Source organism: Cervus canadensis, chromosome 33 (assembly GCF_019320065.1).
Source record: "Cervus canadensis isolate Bull #8, Minnesota chromosome 33, ASM1932006v1, whole genome shotgun sequence".
Taxonomy (NCBI): Eukaryota; Metazoa; Chordata; class Mammalia; order Artiodactyla; family Cervidae; genus Cervus; species Cervus canadensis.
Genome location: NC_057418.1, coordinates 30992982 through 31012470, shown reverse-complemented (window position 1 = coordinate 31012470; position 19489 = coordinate 30992982). Strand labels below are relative to the sequence as shown.

Here is a 19489-nt window from a genome sequence, read left to right as displayed (position 1 = left end):
ATATTTTTGTTGTACTAAGATTTGTGATTCCCAGTAGAAAATTTTAAGCAGATGGAAAACATCAAAGGAAGCCAAAAGTCATTTGAAAGTCAAAGGAGGAGCTTCTATCTTGTTCATCTCTTGACTGTGTTGGCCCTCAGCCCCAGTACAGAGGGAAGAATCTTCAAACACAAATAATTTCTTAGAATTTTTAAAATTTTAGATACAAAAATTATCCCCAAATATTTTAAGCACCCCCCTGCCTTCTCGAATAGAACAAATCAGTGTCCATGGAAATGCACTTAGCGTTTTACCTTTAGTAGACCTCATTACCTTTCATTTAAAACTTTTCACCTGAGAGGACCTGGTAAAGAGAAAATCAAGCTTACTAGGAATTTTATTGAAATAATAGCAAGTCATTTCTGATGAGGCTCTAAGATGGGTGACCTGTACAAATTTGACCTGACAAATCAGGTCAAATCTGAGATTGACCTGACATTCACAGTGAGGGACTCAGAGGCCTTTTTTCTTCACTTCTTCTCTGGGTGGTTAGAGTAACTATTTTTTTTTTCTACATGAACTGGCATAGCACTGATTCTTAGAATTCAGATCCTCTTGGAAACTGGCCAAGGGATAAAGCACACGTGTCTCCCCCACGGTCAGAGTTCATGTGAGGACGCTAAGTCCGGTCATTGCTGCTTCCCTGGAGGCCTCTTCCAACACCAACTTGTCCGTCCAGCATTGACTGTGTCCTTCTAGAGTGGGCTTCTCAATTCTGCACACAGGGTCACCAGAGGAACCTGTGAACATGCATTTCCCTCCGGCTGGGCTGGGGCCAGAGATTTTTCACTCTTTATTATTTTAATATTTTATTTTATTTATTTATTTGGCTTCACCAGGTCTTAGTTGAGACATGCAGGATCTTCGCTCTTCATTGGAGCATATGAGATTTGGCATGCAGAACCTGGTTCCCTGACCGGGGATCGAACCCAGGCCCCCTGCACTGAAGTCTTAGCCACTGGACCACCAGAGAAGTCCCCAGAGACCTTTCATTCTAACAAGCCCCAGGTGATGCCAATGCTAGTCTGAATGCCAAGGTCCCAGAGCAGTCTCCTATGGGGCTGCACTCGGGTCTGGGTGTGCAGAGAGGGTGTATCAATGCCCTCAGCCCTCAGGGTCACTGGAGGACCTCAGTTTTACCCCACCACACTTTACCAACAGCATCCCTTAATATATAAGCATGAGTTACCTCGCTTCTCTGTAACCCAGTTTCCCCTTCTGTGAAATGCAGTGAAAAACATAGAATCTAACTTGTAGGGTGGTTATATTGACTGGACAAGTTAATGTGTATGAAGGGCTTAGCTAGCTCTGAGCACATGAAAAGCATTCAGCAAGTCTAAGGTATTATGTTCCCTGGGTGACCCTGGGGCCCCGCCATGAAATATATAAAACTGTTGCTATTGTTTCTATTCTCAGAGCCTCAGACCCGATGAGGAAGCTGGTGAGAAGTTGAATCCTTCATTTCTTGACTTGGTCAGAACCCCTCAGATAAGGAAACACACTTTGATCTTGATGTACAACTGGTAAGGATCATTTTCCACTTTAAAACCTCTCCAAATTCTTTTAATCTCCATCATCCACATAGAGGGAGGGACCAAGAGTGCCTTCAAAACATAGCTTAGGTCCAGTCAGCATCAATGGTGGATTGCAAGTGGGCTCATTTATAGTATGTTGTCTAGAAATCATTTTTGTCAGGCAGATGTTGAAATCAGCTTACAGACCCAACACATAGACCACACATTCTCAACCTTGGCTTTACCTTAAGAATCACCTGGGAGTTTATAAAATACCAAGGCCAGACTCCTCTCCCACAAAGACATGGATTTAATTGTCAAGGCAAGGAACGAGGAGCCAGTACGTTTAAAATTTTCCAAGTGATTCTGATGCCAAACTGAGACTATTGGTACAGATTTTTTTTAATTGAAGTATAGTTGATTTACAACATGTAGTTTCAGATGTACAGCACAATGATTGAGTCATATATATACATATATGTATATATGCTTCAAATTCTCTTGTAGAAGTTGTACAAGTGTTAGTCGCTCAGTTGTGTCTGACTCTTTGTGATCCCATGGACTGCAGCCTGCCAGGCTCCTCTGTCCATGGAAATCTCCAGGCAAGAATACTGAAGTGGGCCGCCATTCCCTTCTCCAGGGGATCTTCCTGACCCAGGGGTTGAACCTGAGGCTCCTGCACTGGCAGATTCTTTACCATCTGAGTCACCAAGGAAGCCCTTACAGGTTGTGACTAGATATTGACAGAGTCCCCTGTGCTATGCAGTAGGTCCTTGTTGCATAGATTAATTGATATGAGTGTAGATCTCTCCTGCAAGGCCTTTTCTTTTCCTCCTGGAGAAAATGTAAATAAATAAACTTCTCAAACAAGACTACCCAACAGAGATAACCACTGACCCACATCCAGCAGCAAGTCTGACCATCCTCACTGCCTGCAGGCTCCTGGGCTCCGCACCAGGGCAGCACGCTTTCCCTTCACTGAGCGGCGTCGCTGGGATGATACACAGCAGCCAAATGGCGCTTCACAGTCACTGACAGAAGGGGACGTCCCTGGTGGCCCGTGCTCCCACTGCAGGGAGCATGGGATCGATCCCTGGTCGGGGAACTAAGATCCTGAATGTCCCGCATGCCACACGGGACAGCTAGAAAATAAAAGAATATCCACAGTCACTGACAAAAGCAAAGCTCACCAGGACTTAATTTAGCAACCTTCACAATACTGCATGCAAAATGCATTGGGGCCATCTGGCTTCATTATCCTCATATTTTCCATTGCAGACATTGAAGACTTTCAGTCAACAAAACCAGAAGCATCATCTAAGTCTTGTTTGTGAATGGATAAACAACAGGGACCTACCATATAGCGCAGGGAACTAGATTCCTTACCCTGTGATCAACCATAATGGAAAAGAATGTAAAAAAAGAAAGCATATGTGTATATAACTGAGCTAATTTGCTTACAGCAGAGACTGGTGCAACATTGTAAATCAACTATACTCCAGTTTAAAAAATTAATTAATTTTTAAAATGTTTTCTGTATCATATCAGAAGATAAATAATCAAAAGTGGGGCTGTATCCATTTGGGAATTTGGTTCCCGTTTGGCCTCCTGTGTTCCTAATGTTTGGATTAAATAGTCATTAGAATTCCAGAAAGAGAAAAGATTAACAACCACTAATAACCTAGATAGCATATTGAAAAGCAGAGACATTACTTTGCCAACAAAGGTCCATCTAGTCAAGGCTATGGTTTTTCCAGTGGTCATGTATGGATGTGAGAGTTGGACTGTGAAGAAAGCTGAGCGTCGAAAAATTGATGCTTTTGAACTGTGGTGTTGGAGAAGACTCTTGAGAGTCCCTTGGACTGCAAGGAGATCCAACCAGTCCATCCTAAAGGAGATCAGTCCTGGGTGTTCATTGGAAAGACTGATGCTGAAGCTGAAACTCCAATGCTTTGGCCACCTCATGCAAACAGTTGACTCATTGGAAAAGACCCTGATGCTAGGAGGGATTGTGGGCAGGAGGAGAAGGGGACGACAGAGGATGAGATGGCTGGATGGCATCACCAACTCAATGGACATGAGTTTGAGTAAACTCCAGGAGTTGGTGATGGACAGGGAGGCCTGGAGTGCTGCAATTCATGGGGTCACAAAGAGTCGGACACAGCTGAGCGACTGAACTGAACTGAATAACCTGAAACAGTTCTACTAAATAAATCCCGCCAGTAAGACATTTCTCCTCACCTTTCAATTTGGCCAGGGATTATTAGCCTAATTCTTTCCCTTTCCAGATTCTGAGGTTACAGTCCGCCACCATAATGGGTCAGATGGTGTAAAAGCAATGGGATGGAGGGAAAAGCAGTAATAAGATGACAAAGAAAGGTGTCCTACAGTCAACCTTTTGGTCACTTGCTCATGGTGCTTGTCTTGATCTGAGCTCTCCTCTTTGCGTAGGTTCACGAGCTCCGTTCTCTACCAGGGCCTCATCATGCACATGGGCCTTGCCGGGAGCAACATCTACCTGGACTTCTTCTACTCTGCCCTGGTTGAGTTCCCAGCTGCCTTCATCATCATCCTCACCATTGACCGCATAGGTCGCCGTTATCCATGGGCCATATCAAATATGGTGGCGGGGGCAGCCTGTCTAGCCTCGGTCTTTATCCCTGAGGGTAAGTGCCCTGCCAAGCTGGGGTCTTGTCTGCCAAGGCCCTGAGAAGATGGGGGGGTGGGCGGAAGCACAGCCCTCTGATAGGAAGACCATATTATTCAGCTTGGAAGTCGATTTGGAAAGAATGATGAAATATCTGGGACTTTCCTGAGTGAACGCATATGGCAACTCTGCCTGTAAAAGCCATGGCACCCGGTGATGACCTGATGTGATATAATCACATCCTCTGGTTCTCTGAGTTGGGCTTCCCGGTAGCTCAGACAGTAAAGTGTCTGCCTGTGATACAGGAGACCTGGGTTCAATCCCTGGGTTGGGCAGCTCCCCTGGAGAAGGACAGGGCAACCCACTCCAGTACTCTTGCCTGGAAAATCCTATGGATGGAGGAGCCTGATAGGCTACAGTCCATGGAGTCGCAAAGAGTCAGTTCTCTGACGTAATACAATAAGAGAGGCTAGGAGGACCCATGCCTCAAGCCATCCAGCTGGGCCAGCACAGAGAGCAGGCTATTTCTTCTAGGTGACCTCTGTAGATGAAAGTTTGTGAAACTTTGGAAGCCGATGTCATTCTGGTGTCATTAACAACTGAGGTCTAAAGTGAGGAGTGTGTTAGAACCGTGAGGCTAACACAAGCAGACATGGGGGATTTTGCAGAACTGTCCCGAGCCTGCAGAAGCACCAACGGTGCACCCTTGTCCCCTTCTGGGGGGATGCACTGTCTCCTTGCCCCTCCCCTCCGCCCCCGAGCTCCGTTTGGGGACCCGGGAGCCTGCGCAGCACGTGTCAGCCGTGTGTTTCCCCCTCAGATCTATTCTGGCTAAGAGTTACGGCTGCTTGCCTGGGTAGGATGGGGATTACGGTGGCCTATGAGATGGTTTGCCTGGTCAACGCGGAGCTGTACCCCACATTCATCAGGTACGTATGTCTCCCTCAGCATGAGGAGGGCGGCTGGGACATTTGTTTACGGGTGAGAACAACCACAGGTGCCAACAGAGGACAACTCACCTTTTTTAAGAAATTTATTTTATGGATGTACAGTTGATTTACAGTGGCGTGTTGATTTCTACTGTACAGCAAAATAATTCAGTTATACAAACAGATGTACATGCTTTTACATATTCTTCTCCATTATGATTTATCACAGGATATTGAATCTAGTTCCCTGTGCCATCCCATAGGACCCTGTGGTTGATCCATAGAACAGTTTGCCTCTGCTAACCTCGAACTCCCAATCCAAGCCTCTCACGCCTTCCCATCCTCCTTCGCAACCACAAGTCTGTTTCCGTTTCGTAAATAAGTTCATTTGTGTCATATTTTAGATTTCACATATATGCGACGTCATATGGTCTTTGTCTTTCTCTTTCTGACTTCCTGCATTTGGTATCTCTAGGGAAGGCACCTTCCTTTTTGAGAGGATGGGGCCATTTCAAGGCAGTAGGCAGGTCACACCTCACACTCCCAGGCTGGGGTAAAACCCAGGAACCACGTGGTGAGAACAGGCACCACTGCGTCAAGAGGGAGGACCGAACGGCCACAGGAGGGAGAACAGGCCCCCCAGGATGGCAGAGCAGGGCAGGGGCAGGCGGTAATGAAAGTAAAGGTTGAAAATTGCCCCCGCCCCCAGTTAAACATCTTCCAGAAAGTTAATATAAAACAAGCACAACAGAACATGAATGGAATTATGTATCATTTCCATGCATCGATGGTACGGTGAAGACTTTCGGCTCACACACATTTCAATGATTGGGGGAGGTGTTTAAGGCGGGGGTGGGAGATAACTACGGTCCTGGGAAAAGCAGAAGGAAACCTCCGTGTTCTGCGTTTCAGGAACCTCGGGGTGCTCGTCTGCTCCTCCATGTGTGACATCGGGGGCATCCTCACACCCTTCCTGGTCTACAGGCTCACTGACATCTGGCATGAGCTCCCCCTGGCGGTTTTCGGTAAGAAATCCCCAGAGATGTCCGAAGGAAAACCTGTCTTTTAGGGGTCTCCATGTTTCTACCTCCAAACAAGTGCTGTCCTTGCAAGTAACTACTAAACGTGACTAGTAATTGGGGCTACTCTTAGTGTGGCAACACTAGTGTTACTAACAACGTTAGCAGCCGCTAACACTCAAGTCTGGGAACCCATGAGGACTCACGCCCGTAGAGACGCGAAGTCCAGGGCGAGTGAGGTGGGGGTTTCCTTGAAGAAGACCCTCTCCCCTCACTGATATCTGCCTCTCTGTCTAGGGACTCATTCTTTCTATCTCCTCTAGGCCCAGACACTGGAAAGTACAAACTCTTTTTACTTCATTACTTCAAAAGAAGCAGTTAAAATTTTGCCAAGGGCAATTTCAACACCCAGCAGAAATAGACCAAGATGGAGAAAATGCAGACTTCCCTGGCAGTCCAGTGGTTAAGACTCCGTGCTCCGAATACAGGGGGCCCAGGTTCGATCCCTGATCAAGGAACTAGATCCCACATGCTGCAACTCTAAGACCCTGCATGCTGCAATGAAGGCCCAGCGCAGCCAAATAAATAGATTTTTTTTAAAAAAGAAAGAAAATGCGTTAGCATGACAGGAACACCTGTGGGGGTGATGGCACCCCGTCCTCAGGTTCCTCAGTGCCTACATTGAAGGATCAGGGGCACGGTCCTGCCCGCCGACCCTGAACGATGTATGGGTGCTGAGTCCACCCCTCCCAGACCAGCCGCAGGAGAGAAGGGGAGGGATTAACCAATCATCACCACATCCTGAACCCTAAGTCTGCAGACTGTGAGAGGGGCTGGGGTCCTGGGAGGTTCCATTCACTCCGTATGCACTGCCTCTTCCCCCAGCGGCAGACAGATGGACAGGTGCCCTCCTTCTGGGCATCCCAGCAGCCCCGGCTCCAGATCCACACAAGTAACCTCACCCTCTCAATGTGTCAGCCCCGGGGTCTCCATGCACCCACTCCTGTCTTCTTTAAGACTCCTTCTGAGTCTTTGTTTTAATTTGACAGAAATGGAACGATTTCCCCATGGGCATACCAGACTCAGTCTGGGGGAGGAAGGGAAAGACCCTCTCAGATGACAGCAAAGTGAAGGCGCTCAGTCGTGTCCAACTCTGCAACCCCATGGACTGTAGCCCACCAGGCTCCTCTCTCCATGGGATTTTCCAGGCAAGAGTACTGGAGCCGGTTGCCATTTCCTTCTCCAGGACATCTTCCCGACCCAGGTATTTGAACCTGGGCCTCCCGCATTGTAGGCAGGCACTTTACTGTCTGAGCCACTAGGGGGACAGCAAATGGCTCTCCCCCAATCCTGCGTGTTGTCACACACGTGTCTCTGCCCATTCCTTCTGCTCGAAGGACTTGTGAGGGCAGAAGTTTCCACTGCTGTAGATCTATCAGCAAAAACTCCAAAGCACTGAGAGGATTCACCCTCCAAAGAGACCTGACAAATGTTTCCATGTTCCACCTTAACAACAAGATGGCCGAGTTGAGAGAACATGAGGTCTCTATCCCGAGGTAGGCAGGTGGCTGGCCTGGCTGGGAGCCCCGGGCCCAGACTCCTTCCTCCCCCAGCACTAGCCGAGGGGCCCGACCCCAGAACCCCCTTTTCCATCTTGGGAAGCGCCATCACACACTCTAGTCTCTTCCTTACACTCCAACCTCGGCCACTCCCCTAGGTTGGCAGTGAGTGGTCCACGGGTCTGCGGGATATTTCTGGGTAGAAAATAGATACTTCTCAGTATCTATTTTATTTTTCTTAGTACCTTTTAACAGCAACAACAAAAATGCGAAGTCCAGACCCAGAGGAACTCCCCAGACCTAGACCCTCTGCTGGGCCCTGCCAGTCCATCAACAAGATAAAGGATTTTAACTGCATTTCAAATTTGAAGTAACCAAAGTGTTGGTGGCTCAATCGTGTCCAACTGTTTGTGACCCCATGAACTACAGCCCGCCAGGCTGCTCTGTCCACGGGGATTCTCCAGGCGAGAATACTGGAGTGGGTAGCCATTCCTTTCTCCAGGGCATCTTCCTGACCCGGGGATCGAACCCACGTCTCCTGTGTCTCCTGCATTGGTAGGCAGGTTCTTTACCACTAGAGCCTCCTGGGAAGAAGACAATTCCTGATTTTATATTGCTGGTAGTTTCCTTCTCTCACCAGCCTTTAATAGCTAGCAGGAAGCAAAACTAGCAGTTTTACAGTTTTCTCTCTCTTTTCACACAATCATGGTGTGCAAATTGTGCTGTAGTAATAACCACAAATGGTCATCTAGAAGCCTGAAAACCAACACATGAGTACATTGGAAAAATTCATGCCACGGACCAGGCACTTTTCTAAGCACCTAATGAATATGAACTCGTTTCAGCCTCATAACAAGCATTTTGAGGTGGAGACATCACCCCACATTCTGCAGGGGTGTCTGGAGCATCGGGAGACCTTAGAACCTCTCGGGGCTCTGAGACCAGGGCTCACGGTGTCAGCACGTGGGCTGTCAGCATGGCACCCAGGTGCCCAGAGCTCCAGTCGGAGCCCTGACCACTGCACACTGCAGGCCTGTATTTCTATTTCCATTTTAAGGGTGCAGAAAATGGAGTCCAGCAGGCATTTTTTTGAAACCCCAAACTAGTAAAGAACCCACATCCTACTTCTTGCATTCTATGATAGAAAATATATAAAGATGTACCCTGGTTCGATTCCTGGGTCGGGAAGAACCCCTGGAGAAGGGATAGGCTACCCACACCAGTATTCTTGGGCTTCCCCAGTGGCTCAGATGGTAAAGAATCGGCCTGCAGTGTGGGAGACCTGGGTTCAACCACTGGTTTGGGAAAATCCCCTGGAGGAGGGAATGGCAACCCACTCTAGGATTCTTGCCTGGAGAATCCCATGGACAGAAGAGCCTGGTAGGCTACAGTCCATGGGTCACAAAGAGCTGGACATGACTGAGTGACTAAGCCCAGCACAGCATGTGTGTATGTGTGTGTGTGTGTGCGTGTGTATGCATGTATATATAAATTTTTTGTATATATATGTTTTTGTGTGTATATATAGTCTTTTTATGTATATTTAAGTATATATATATAGATATATATGGTCTTTTTATGTATATACACACATATATATACATCTATATACATTTAAAGTCTATATATAGATATATATACATAAAAATACATACATATATACATATACTATATATACACATAAAAAGACTATGTATAAATGTATACATTTAAAAAGCTATATATATTAAAAAGAATATATATATATGAATCACTTTGCTGTATGCCTGAAATTAACACAACACTGTAGATCAACTATACTACAGTAAAATAAAAAATAAAAAGCAACAATAAATAAAAATAAAATAAAAGGCCTGGCTATACCATTTAATGCTGTTGTGAAGTAATAAGTGATTCATTACTTTTGTTTGCTGGTGATGATCCAAGTTTCTAACTCATTTTCATTACTAAGTGCTTTATATTGGCAGGGCTATATTCTTTCTTTTCTTAGCATTGTTTTTTTTTTCAGAGTTATTTTCTAACTCTAAAGTATCTTAATATCATGGCAATGTCCTCTAGCCTAGAATAACTTTGACTCAAAATGAGAAGTATTTCATTTCCCTATAAGGAATTGTAATTCAGCGGCGTTTGGAACGGACAAAATATTTATGATGGGGAACAGGGCAGTCTGAGATGGCAAAGGAATCTGTAAGTATAGGAAATCATAAAAAAAAATTTTTTTTTTAAGAAACAAGGGGAGCTCTAATTACAGAAGGGGCATGCATCAACCCGGAATGTGATCTTTGTCTGTTTGGTTTTCAGCTGTGGTCGGCCTGATTGCTGGAGGACTGGTGTTGTTGCTCCCAGAAACCAAAGGGAAGACTTTGCCTGAGACCATTGAAGAAGTTGAGAACATGCAGAGGTAGGGAGTTGAGATTTCTTCATGAACCATTCCATACATGTTTGGGGGAAACTCTGTAGCTGGCTGGAAAGAAAGATTAGGTTGAATCTATCCCTCACACTGTACACTGAGATCAATTCAAATGAAATCAAAGATTAAAATGTACCAACCAAGAAACAGTAAAAGAGAATGAAGATATTATAGGAGAAGATCTTAACCCTTTCACAGTGAGGGAGACTTTTAAAATTTGACCAAAAATATCCAGGACCCATTAGGAAAAAAAGTTTGCCCTCATAAAAATTTAAAACTGTGTTGAAAAACTTCCATAAGCTAAAAAAAGATAAGCAAACTTAGAGAAAATGTTTACTCCTCCATAAAGGGCTAATTTTCCCAATGTATAAATAGTACGAACAAATTCATAAGAAAAATCACTCAGTGGAAAAAAATGGACAAAGGACTTGAATACATAATTTAGTGAAAAGAAAAAAAAAACAGCTCCAAAATATATTAGTATGCCCAATCTCCTTCATGGTAAGAGAATTGCAAAGTTACCCTGCACTATTATCCACTGGGATTGTCAAAGATCAAACTGCTTGTAAACAACCAATGGACCCATGAACAGCACAGGAGTGGCAGGTGTCAAGCCCCTATGCAATCAAAATCCACGTATAACTTTCAATTCCCCCAAAACTTAACTGCTAATAAATGTTAGTCGCCCAGTGGTGCCTGACTCTTTGCGACCCCATGGACTGCAGCCCACCAGGCTCTTCTGTCCATGAGATTTTCCAGGCAAGAATACTGGAGTGGGTTGCCATTTCCTTCTCCAAAGGATCTTCCCGACCCAGGGATCGAACCCAGGTTCCCTGCACTGCAGATTCTTTACTGACTTAGCTACAAGGGAAGCCCCAACCGCTAATAATCAGAAGCTTATGAATAACATAGGGCAGTTCAGACATATTTTGTATGTTGTATGTATCGTATACTGTGTTCCTACAGTAATCTACAGAAAAGAAGATGTTGTTAAGAAAACCATAAGGAAAATAAAATACGTTTACAGTACTCCACCGTGTTTTTCAGGCTTCTCAGGTGGCACTAGTGGTAAAGAACCTGCCTGCCAATGCAGGAGACATAAGAGATGCAGGTTCAATCCCCGGGTCCGGAAGATCCCCTGGAGGAGGGCATAGCAACCCACTCCGATATTCTTGCCTGGAGAATCCCATGGACAGAGGAGCCTGGCGGGCTACAGTCCACAGGGTCACACAGAGTCAGATACGACTGAAGCCAGTTAGCATGCACACACCTTGTTTATCAAAACTGTAAGTTTATAAATTTACATCACCTGTTTCTAAGACACATCACCTCTCAGCACCTACATGAACATTTTCTTATATGATACAAAACACTGTGGGGCTTCTCTGGTGGCTCAGTGGTAAAAAAAAAATTGCCCTGCCAAGGCAGGAAGCATGGGTTCAATGCCTGATCCGGGAAGATCCCAGAGGCCACAGGGCAACCAAGCCCACGCGCCACAACTGTGAGCCTGTGCCCTAGAGCCTGGGGACCACAGCTGCTGAGGCTCGGGCCTCAAATACTGAAGCCTGCACGCACTAGAGCCCGTGCTCCCCAACGAGAGAAGTCACCGCAGTGAGAAGCCCGCGCACCACAGTGAGGAGTAGTCCCTGCTCGCCAAAACTAGAGAAACGCCCGCGCAGCAGTGAAGACCCAGCAGGGCCAAAACCAAATAGATAAAATGAAAAGGAAAACACAGTAGATTTTACATGGATTCATAACAAGTGACATCAAAAATGAAAAGATCATGTAAAACAGAAATCCAAGTTTATTTACAGATAGAGTGATTCATGGGCTTGATACTGAAGAAGTACCTATACTATATATAGATAATATATCTATATGATTGCTTTATGGTTGCCTACTGTAACTGACTCGATGGACATGAGTTAGAGTAAACTCTGGGAGTTGGTGATGGACGGGGAGGCCTGGCATGCTGCAGTCCACGGGGTCACAAAGAGTTGGATACAATGGAGCGACTGAACTGGACTAAGCTGAACTGTCGCTGACTGATGCTATTGCTCTCCACTGCTCAGGGCAGCCTAGCTCATACATGAATGAATGGATTGACATGAAATTTTTGTGCCATACATGACAGCCATACTCATAATACAGTATCAGAAATGCTTGTTACATTTTTTAAAAAAACCACTTACCTATGATGATAGGCAGGTTCTCCACTATGATCCAGAGAGGCATAATGTAAGATAATGTAATTCTTTGACAGCAAAATTATAAAACAATAAGAAAATGAATACATTATTCATTTTGTATTAAATATCACTCACCTTATGCCTACGTGGGGACAGAGTCTGTGCATGCATGCGTGCTCAGTCATGTCTGACTCCTTGCAACCCCATGGACTGTCTCTCTCCAGACTCCTCTGTCCATGGGATTCTCCAGGCAGGAATATTGGTGTGGGTTGCCATGCCCTCCTCCAGGGCATCTTCCCGGCCTAGGGATCGAGCCACTGTCTCCTGGATCTCCTGCCCTGCAGGTAGATTCTTTACTACTGAGCCACCGGGGAAGCCAAGACTAGTGCCTACATATACTTTATGCATTCATGATGGACTTAACTTTTTCTCAGTTTTTTCAAAATTTCTAGGCTACATGTTTCATCTGAGACCTTTTCAAATTGTCACAAATTGCCAAAAAGATTTCAAATTTTTTATTGAAAAAAGTCCACATGTAAGTGGACACATGCAGTTCAAACTTGCATTGTTCAAGGATCAACTGTACTGTGTTGGTAAAAGGTGTGGAGAGACAGGCAGAGTCCTTAAAACCTTTCTGATGGGCAATATGACAATAGTAATAAAATTGTGTACCTTTGTATACAGCAATTCCATCCTTGTAGAAATTTATGTGTGTAAAATGGTGTATGTACAGGATTATTCATTAAAGCAATTTTTATGTATCAAAAGAGTGAGAGCAGCATAAATGCCAATCCATTGGGAGACCAGTTAGGTAAATTATGGCGTGTCATTCAGTAAAATACTGCATAGTCATTAGAAAGAATGAGGCAGCTTGATATGCACTGATAAGGAAACTCTCCCAGATGTATTTTTTTTTCCAGATGTATTATTAATGGGGGAAAAAAGCAAAACCTAGAAAGACATATAATCATTTGTGAACAAAGAGCAAGATACATGTATGTGAAACTTAAATATATATTAAACATATATATAAATTATATATACAATTTACTTTATCTCTGGAAGCACATGCATAACATTGATTGTCTATGGAATTAGATGGCTATGGGAGATAAGTGGGAGGGAGACTCTTCAGTGCATACTTTTTGCACTTTCTGAACACATAAAATTCTATTTTAAAAACCTTAAAAAATCAAAAATAGGGACTTCCCTTTTGGTTGGTACACTGGATAAGAATCCGCCTGCCAATGCAGGGGACACAGGTTCGATCCCTGGCCCAGGAGGATTCCACGTGCCACAGAGCAACTAAGGCTGTGGGCCGCAACTACTAACGATGCACACTCTAGGGCCAACGAGCCGCAACTACGGAGCCCAGGTACCACAACTCCTGAAGCCCCCAAGCCCGAGAGCCAGGAAACCACAACCCCCAAAGGCTGCAGGGAGCAACTGCTGAAGCCCACGGGCCTAGAGCCTCTGCTCCACAACAGGAGAAGCCGCCTCAGTGAGAAGCCCCGACTAGAGAGCCGCCATCGCTGGCCGCAAGCAGAGAAAGCCCAGGAACAGCAACAAAGACCCAGTGCAATCAAAAATAAATACATAAAACCATTTTTTAAAAAATCTACATCCAGAGAAACATATATGACACACTCCCCCATGAATCTGTTTATGTGATATGCTTAGCTATAACTGTTCATTTTATCCATAGTCCATTTTCGGCCCATTGATGCCATGAACTGAACTGAATTGTACCCATGCTACAAACCCTTCACATTTCAAATATTCAGTACTTGGGCAAAGATCACAGCAGAAGAATCACGGAGGTCTGAGGCTTTTCCTAGAACTTGGAAGAGGCTTTGAATTCAGCCAGAGGTCATGCACTAGCAGTTCATGGGACACCGGGGTCTCAAGAGCCTTGCCTGGCCCACGTAATTTTTTAAGTGAGAAATTCCACATAAAATGAATTTCCAGAATCTGTTTTTTTTTTTTTTTTTTAATCAGAGACTTGGGTAACACCGAGCAGGCAGTTTCTTCCTGTTGACAGTTTGGAGGAGCTGAGGGTTGACAGCTCAGCTCTTTGAAGGGCATGCCTGCGGGAGCCAGCCACAGGCCCTCCTTCCCTACCCTTGGTGCCTAGGACACTTCTATTTTCCATCTGGTGAGGGTGGACCCTTGAGTTTGAGATCCTTGATCTTGATCAACCAACCCCCATAGACCTTGTCCAGTGCGTCTTCCTATGCACACGAGTGCCTCCCCTGGAGGACAGAAATTGTACATCATTTATGGTCCTGTCCCTAGAGCTAAGCATAGTCCCCACACACAAAGAGCAGATGCTCGCCAAATATTTGTGAAATAAACGCAGAGCTCCTTCTACAGCATCCCTATGTGACATACCCCTAGGTTTGCCCCGGCCAATCCCAGTGTCAACAAGGCAGTAACATGTGATGGTGAGGAACAGGCCAGGTCTGATGCCAGAACCCAGCCTCTGGGCACTGACTCTGAATTGAGTCTCAGAGACAGAGTTTTGGGGTAAAGTAGAAAAGAATAGCTTTTTTGCAGATGCCAAGCAAAGAGTCCAGGGCAGCTAGTACTTAAAAAGACCCAACCTTCCTGAAGATTTTCAAGAAAAGGTTTATAAAACAAGGTGAGGGAAGGGGGTTATGGAGTGTGTGACCATCTCATGGACATTCTTCTGACTGGTTGGTGGTGAGGTACTTGGGAGTCAGCATCATCAACCTTTTGGTTCCAACCAGTCTGGGATCTAGAGTTAATGGGGAGCATAGGTAGTTTCTTCCATCTGGTGGGGTTTCAGTATCTGCAAAACAGCTCAAAGGACATGGCTCAGAATATTATCTATAGCCCTTGAAGAGGAACTAAAGGTCCTTGACTTTAATGGTTAAAGTATTATTTTGTCTTGCTTGGCTGTTTTTCTTTTTTTCTGCATTTTCTCACTTCTCTGATTAAATTTATTCTTTGACTAAAGTTTTTCCGTAGACAAAGGCAGGTGGAGGTCATGGGTGGGTGTCTATTCTGGAAAGGCTTCATAAGGTCCTGCTGGGTTATGGGTCCTCATATTTCCTATCATGTTATCTTCACTCCACTAGGGCTCAATTTTTCATCTGTCAGTGGAACAAGAGTTCCTACTCATTGAATTTTTGTAATGATTAAATGGGACTTCCCTGATGGCGCAGCAGGTAAAAAGCCTACGTGCAACACAGGAGATGTGGGTTTGATCCCTGGGTCAGGAAGATCCCTTGGAGAAGGAAATGGTAACTCATTCCAGTATTCTTACCTAAGAAATCACAAAGACAGAGGAGCCTGGTGGGCAAATAATGCCTGTAAAGTGCCTGGCTCTTAGCAAATGTTCAATAACCACCGAGACTATTCATAGAAGTTTTCACAGCTGTTTTACAAAACAATAATTAATTTTTATTTGCTCCTTACTTTTACTGAAAAGTCAATAATCTTTGGTAAAAATGGTTTTCTCAAGTCCTATTTGCAGAACAGATGATAACAGTGTCTATATTTTGCATTCATCACTTTTAAGTGATAGAAAATTAAATTTAGTTGTTTACCATGTTCTCTACTACAGAAAGGAGGGAAACACCTTAAATAAAGAATGTGGGCCAGTCCCACCCCTAGGAGAGCATTTTAGGAATAACTCCATCCACATTAGGTGCTCACGATGCTCTGTCCATTTTCTTTTTGCGCACCACCGCAAGAAACACTTGTCAAGACTGATCCTGGACAAAGCTTATACTCATTGGTTGCTCCATCTTTCTATTATCCACTTTATCTTGGTTTTCAGCTCCTCATAATCTCTCTCTCCTCTCTCCTTTTTTGTTTTATTATTTATTGCAGGTCAGGAAAAAACAAAGACAAGATGATTTACATTGAAGTCAAGAAACTAGACACTCCACTGAATTAAGAAGAGAGAGCTGCTCTCGTTTGCTTTGACAAAAACAAGGCAAGAATCAGAGATTTCTGCTCTCATCACAAAGCCTATACATGTAACCTTACTTCTGTTTGGACACTAGTAACCTTGATCTATAACCAAATGGAGTCTGTTGTATTGCTGTGTGAAAACTGCCTCTAGGATGAGGTCCTGCAGTCGTCCCTTGTTTGAACACTTCCAATGACCATTCTTACATAGGTACCTTAAGAGTAGATGCCAGCACTCCTCTGGACCAGATATTTCCAGAGTAGATTCTAGAATATCTCAAGGGAGAAGCAAAAAGTCTGTCGAGGAAAGAAATAGCTTACACATAAAAAGAATGTCAAGACTTTGTAATTTAAATCAGCAGAAATCTGGCTACAAGTTTAGCAATGAATCGTAAAGAGACAAGGCCCAGGAAGATGAAACATAATAATGAGTCAGGTAAGATTTACTGATATGAGTGCTCTGACACAAGGTTCTAGATTTAATGTGCTGGCTGGAACATCTAGCATCAGCTCCAACAGTTAGCAGAACAACAACATGAGAAAAAATATGAGTATATTTCCATAATTTGAAATAAGGAGGACTTCTTAGGCAAAAGCATAATCCAAGAGACATGAAGTGAATGATTGATTGATTAATGTGACTACACAAAACAAGGCTAAATTAAATGAGGCTAGCTGTTTAACACACCCCAAAAGTAAATTTAATGAATGAGTGATAGATTTGGGGAAATATTTTCCACATATAAAATATTAAAAGGTTAGTATCCAAAAGAAATAAAAAGCTACTAAAAATCAATAAAGAATGATAATCCTCTAGACAGACCATAGGGAAAAAATGGTTCAAGAATACAAAGTTAACAAAAAAAAAAAGAATACAAAGTTATTTATAGAAATAGCTTTAAAAATTGTTAGGTTTTATATATATATATGTATAAAGATGTATATCCTCATGGTTAGGGAAATAATAATGAAATATTTTTCACTCTTCAGATTAATTAATAAAATTAATAAAAAAATAAAATTGAAAGTATCAAGTATGGATGAGGATATGAAAAAACTTTCATGCATTGCTGGCATGGATGAGTTGATTGGTTTAGTCTTTAGAAAGCAGTTTGGCATGTCCATGCACATATTAGAAATGCGCACATCTGGACCCAACAATTTCACCACTAGGTATCTATTTTGAGAAACACTAAAGCGTATACAGATTCATCTCAGAGGTATTCATTGCATCATTTGTTGATGAGAGAAAAAATTGGAAATAACCAAAGTCCTTATATGTGAAGAATGCTTAAATAAACTATGGTATATCAACTCATCAGTTAACAAAGAGTGAAAATGATATATAGCTACTCCATATAAAGACCTTCATGATGAAGGGCTAAGATGAGTTTTGGAATAAGGATGTAGAAATAATAAGATGTACATCTAACCAATGATCTAGGGGGAAGAGGAATGGGACTGGGCAGTGTACAAGGAACAATTAGAAAGATTCTACTTTTTCTGCAATTCTTGCATTTTTATGTTTTCATGTGCAGATCTATGGCATGCTCGTGCTGTTTTAAAAAATAAATGATTAACTGTGAAATAGTTTGATGGTTTCTTTAAAAACTAAACATGTTCTTTCAATATCGCTCAGCAATTGCATGCCTGGGTATTTATCCCAGAGAAAGGAAAACATACATCCACACAAAATTCCATACACAATTTCTCATGGCATTTTTTTCTCTCATTAAACAAAATCTGGAAATAATCAAAATGTCCCTCATACCAAGGAACACTCCTCAGCAAGAAAAAGGAACAAATCAACAAGACACAACTTGAATGGATCTCAAGGGTGCTGGGCTGAGTAATAAAGGCTAACCTCCAAAGGTCACTCATGAAAGGAAAAACTACTGAGATGGAAAACGGATCAGTAGTTAATTATGGTCATGGTTACATAAATCTACACGTGTGATAAAGTGACATGGGTCTATACTGACATAGTGCACCAATGTCAGTTTCCTGGTTTTGACATTTCTTTAATTATGTGAGATGGAACCATTGGGGAACACTAGGTGAAGGGGACCCAGAATCTCTCTGGGTTTGTAAATTCCCGTGAATCTAGTTATTTCAAAATAAAAGATTTAAAACAGTATTTTAAAAATGAAATGTTATGGGGACCCAGAAGAGGCCACTTCTCTGTAACAATGTTTCTTAAAGTTAATGTCCAAAATGTCTTTGACTTTCCTCGGTCCAGAAAAGTGCATACCCAAAACTTGCATATACTTTCACAGGCTTTACCAGTCCTTCATTCAATTAAGAATTCTTGCTGTTGACACAAGTTTCAGTCCATAAACCAAATCCAGCCTGCTGCCTGCTTTTAAATAAAGTTTTATTGACACACAACTACACCCATTTACTTCTATTTGTCTAAGGCAACTTTGCAACCACTGCAGAAAAGTGAGTGGTTGCTGTAAAGATTCCTTGATGCACAAACCTTAAATTATTTGCTATCTAGCCCTTTATGGGGTTTACCTGATAGCTCAGCTGGTAAAGAATTCACCTGTAATGTAGGAGACCCCAGTGCAATCCCTGGGTCCAAGAAGATCCCCTGGAGAAGGGATAGGCTGCCGACATCAGTATTCATGGGCTTCCCTGGTGGCTCAGGCGGTAAAGAATTCGCCTGCAATGCGGGAGGCCTGGGTTCTATCTCTAGGTTGGGAAGAACCCCTGGAGGAGGGCATGGCAACCCACTCCAGTATTCTTGCCTGGAGAATCCCCCTGGACAGAGGAGCCTGGTGGGCTACAGTTCATGCGGTGGCAAAGAGTCAGACACGACTGAGTGATTAGGCATAACACAGCAGCCCTTTATGGAAAAAGTTTGCTGACCCCTGGGTAGAATCCCACCTCTGTAAGCTGAAAGAAACGTTGGAATTTAAAAAAATAATAATAATAACACAGAAAAAGCAATACTATTAATATTCTAAAGTCTGAGTTCCTTCTTCTGTGTGCCTGGAACGCAGCACCAGTTGTGTAGGCAAACAGGCAAGAAGCCAGGTAAGAAGGTAACAGTTTGGAAAGAAGAAGAGCTCCCAGCACGCCAGCCCACTTGTGCACACGGCCATTTGTGGCTTCCTCCCCGCGCCCTGAGGTGGGCTAGGCTGCCCAGCGGCCTCGGGGCGTGTTCTGGGTGTGGTGATTCCCGAAAGCCCCAGCACTCTTGAGGGAAAGAACTAGGTGGGCCATGCAGATCGGGGTGGCC

At 43.7% G+C, this 19489-nt stretch overlaps 1 protein-coding gene across 1 annotated transcript in view; it reads left to right on the top strand.

The window, feature by feature from the left end:
- Nucleotides 1–17828, top strand: part of SLC22A2 (solute carrier family 22 member 2) — a 32797-nt gene extending 14969 nt beyond the window's left edge. Inside the window, exons 6-11 of the mRNA XM_043457360.1 lie at nucleotides 1456–1562; nucleotides 4005–4219; nucleotides 5021–5129; nucleotides 6042–6154; nucleotides 10009–10108; nucleotides 16165–17828. Of these exons, the coding sequence (XP_043313295.1) occupies nucleotides 1456–1562; nucleotides 4005–4219; nucleotides 5021–5129; nucleotides 6042–6154; nucleotides 10009–10108; nucleotides 16165–16231 (711 nt within the window). The 3' untranslated portion in view covers nucleotides 16232–17828. The remainder of the gene's footprint in view (nucleotides 1–1455; nucleotides 1563–4004; nucleotides 4220–5020; nucleotides 5130–6041; nucleotides 6155–10008; nucleotides 10109–16164) is intronic.
- The last annotated feature ends 1661 nt before the right edge of the window (nucleotides 17829–19489 follow it).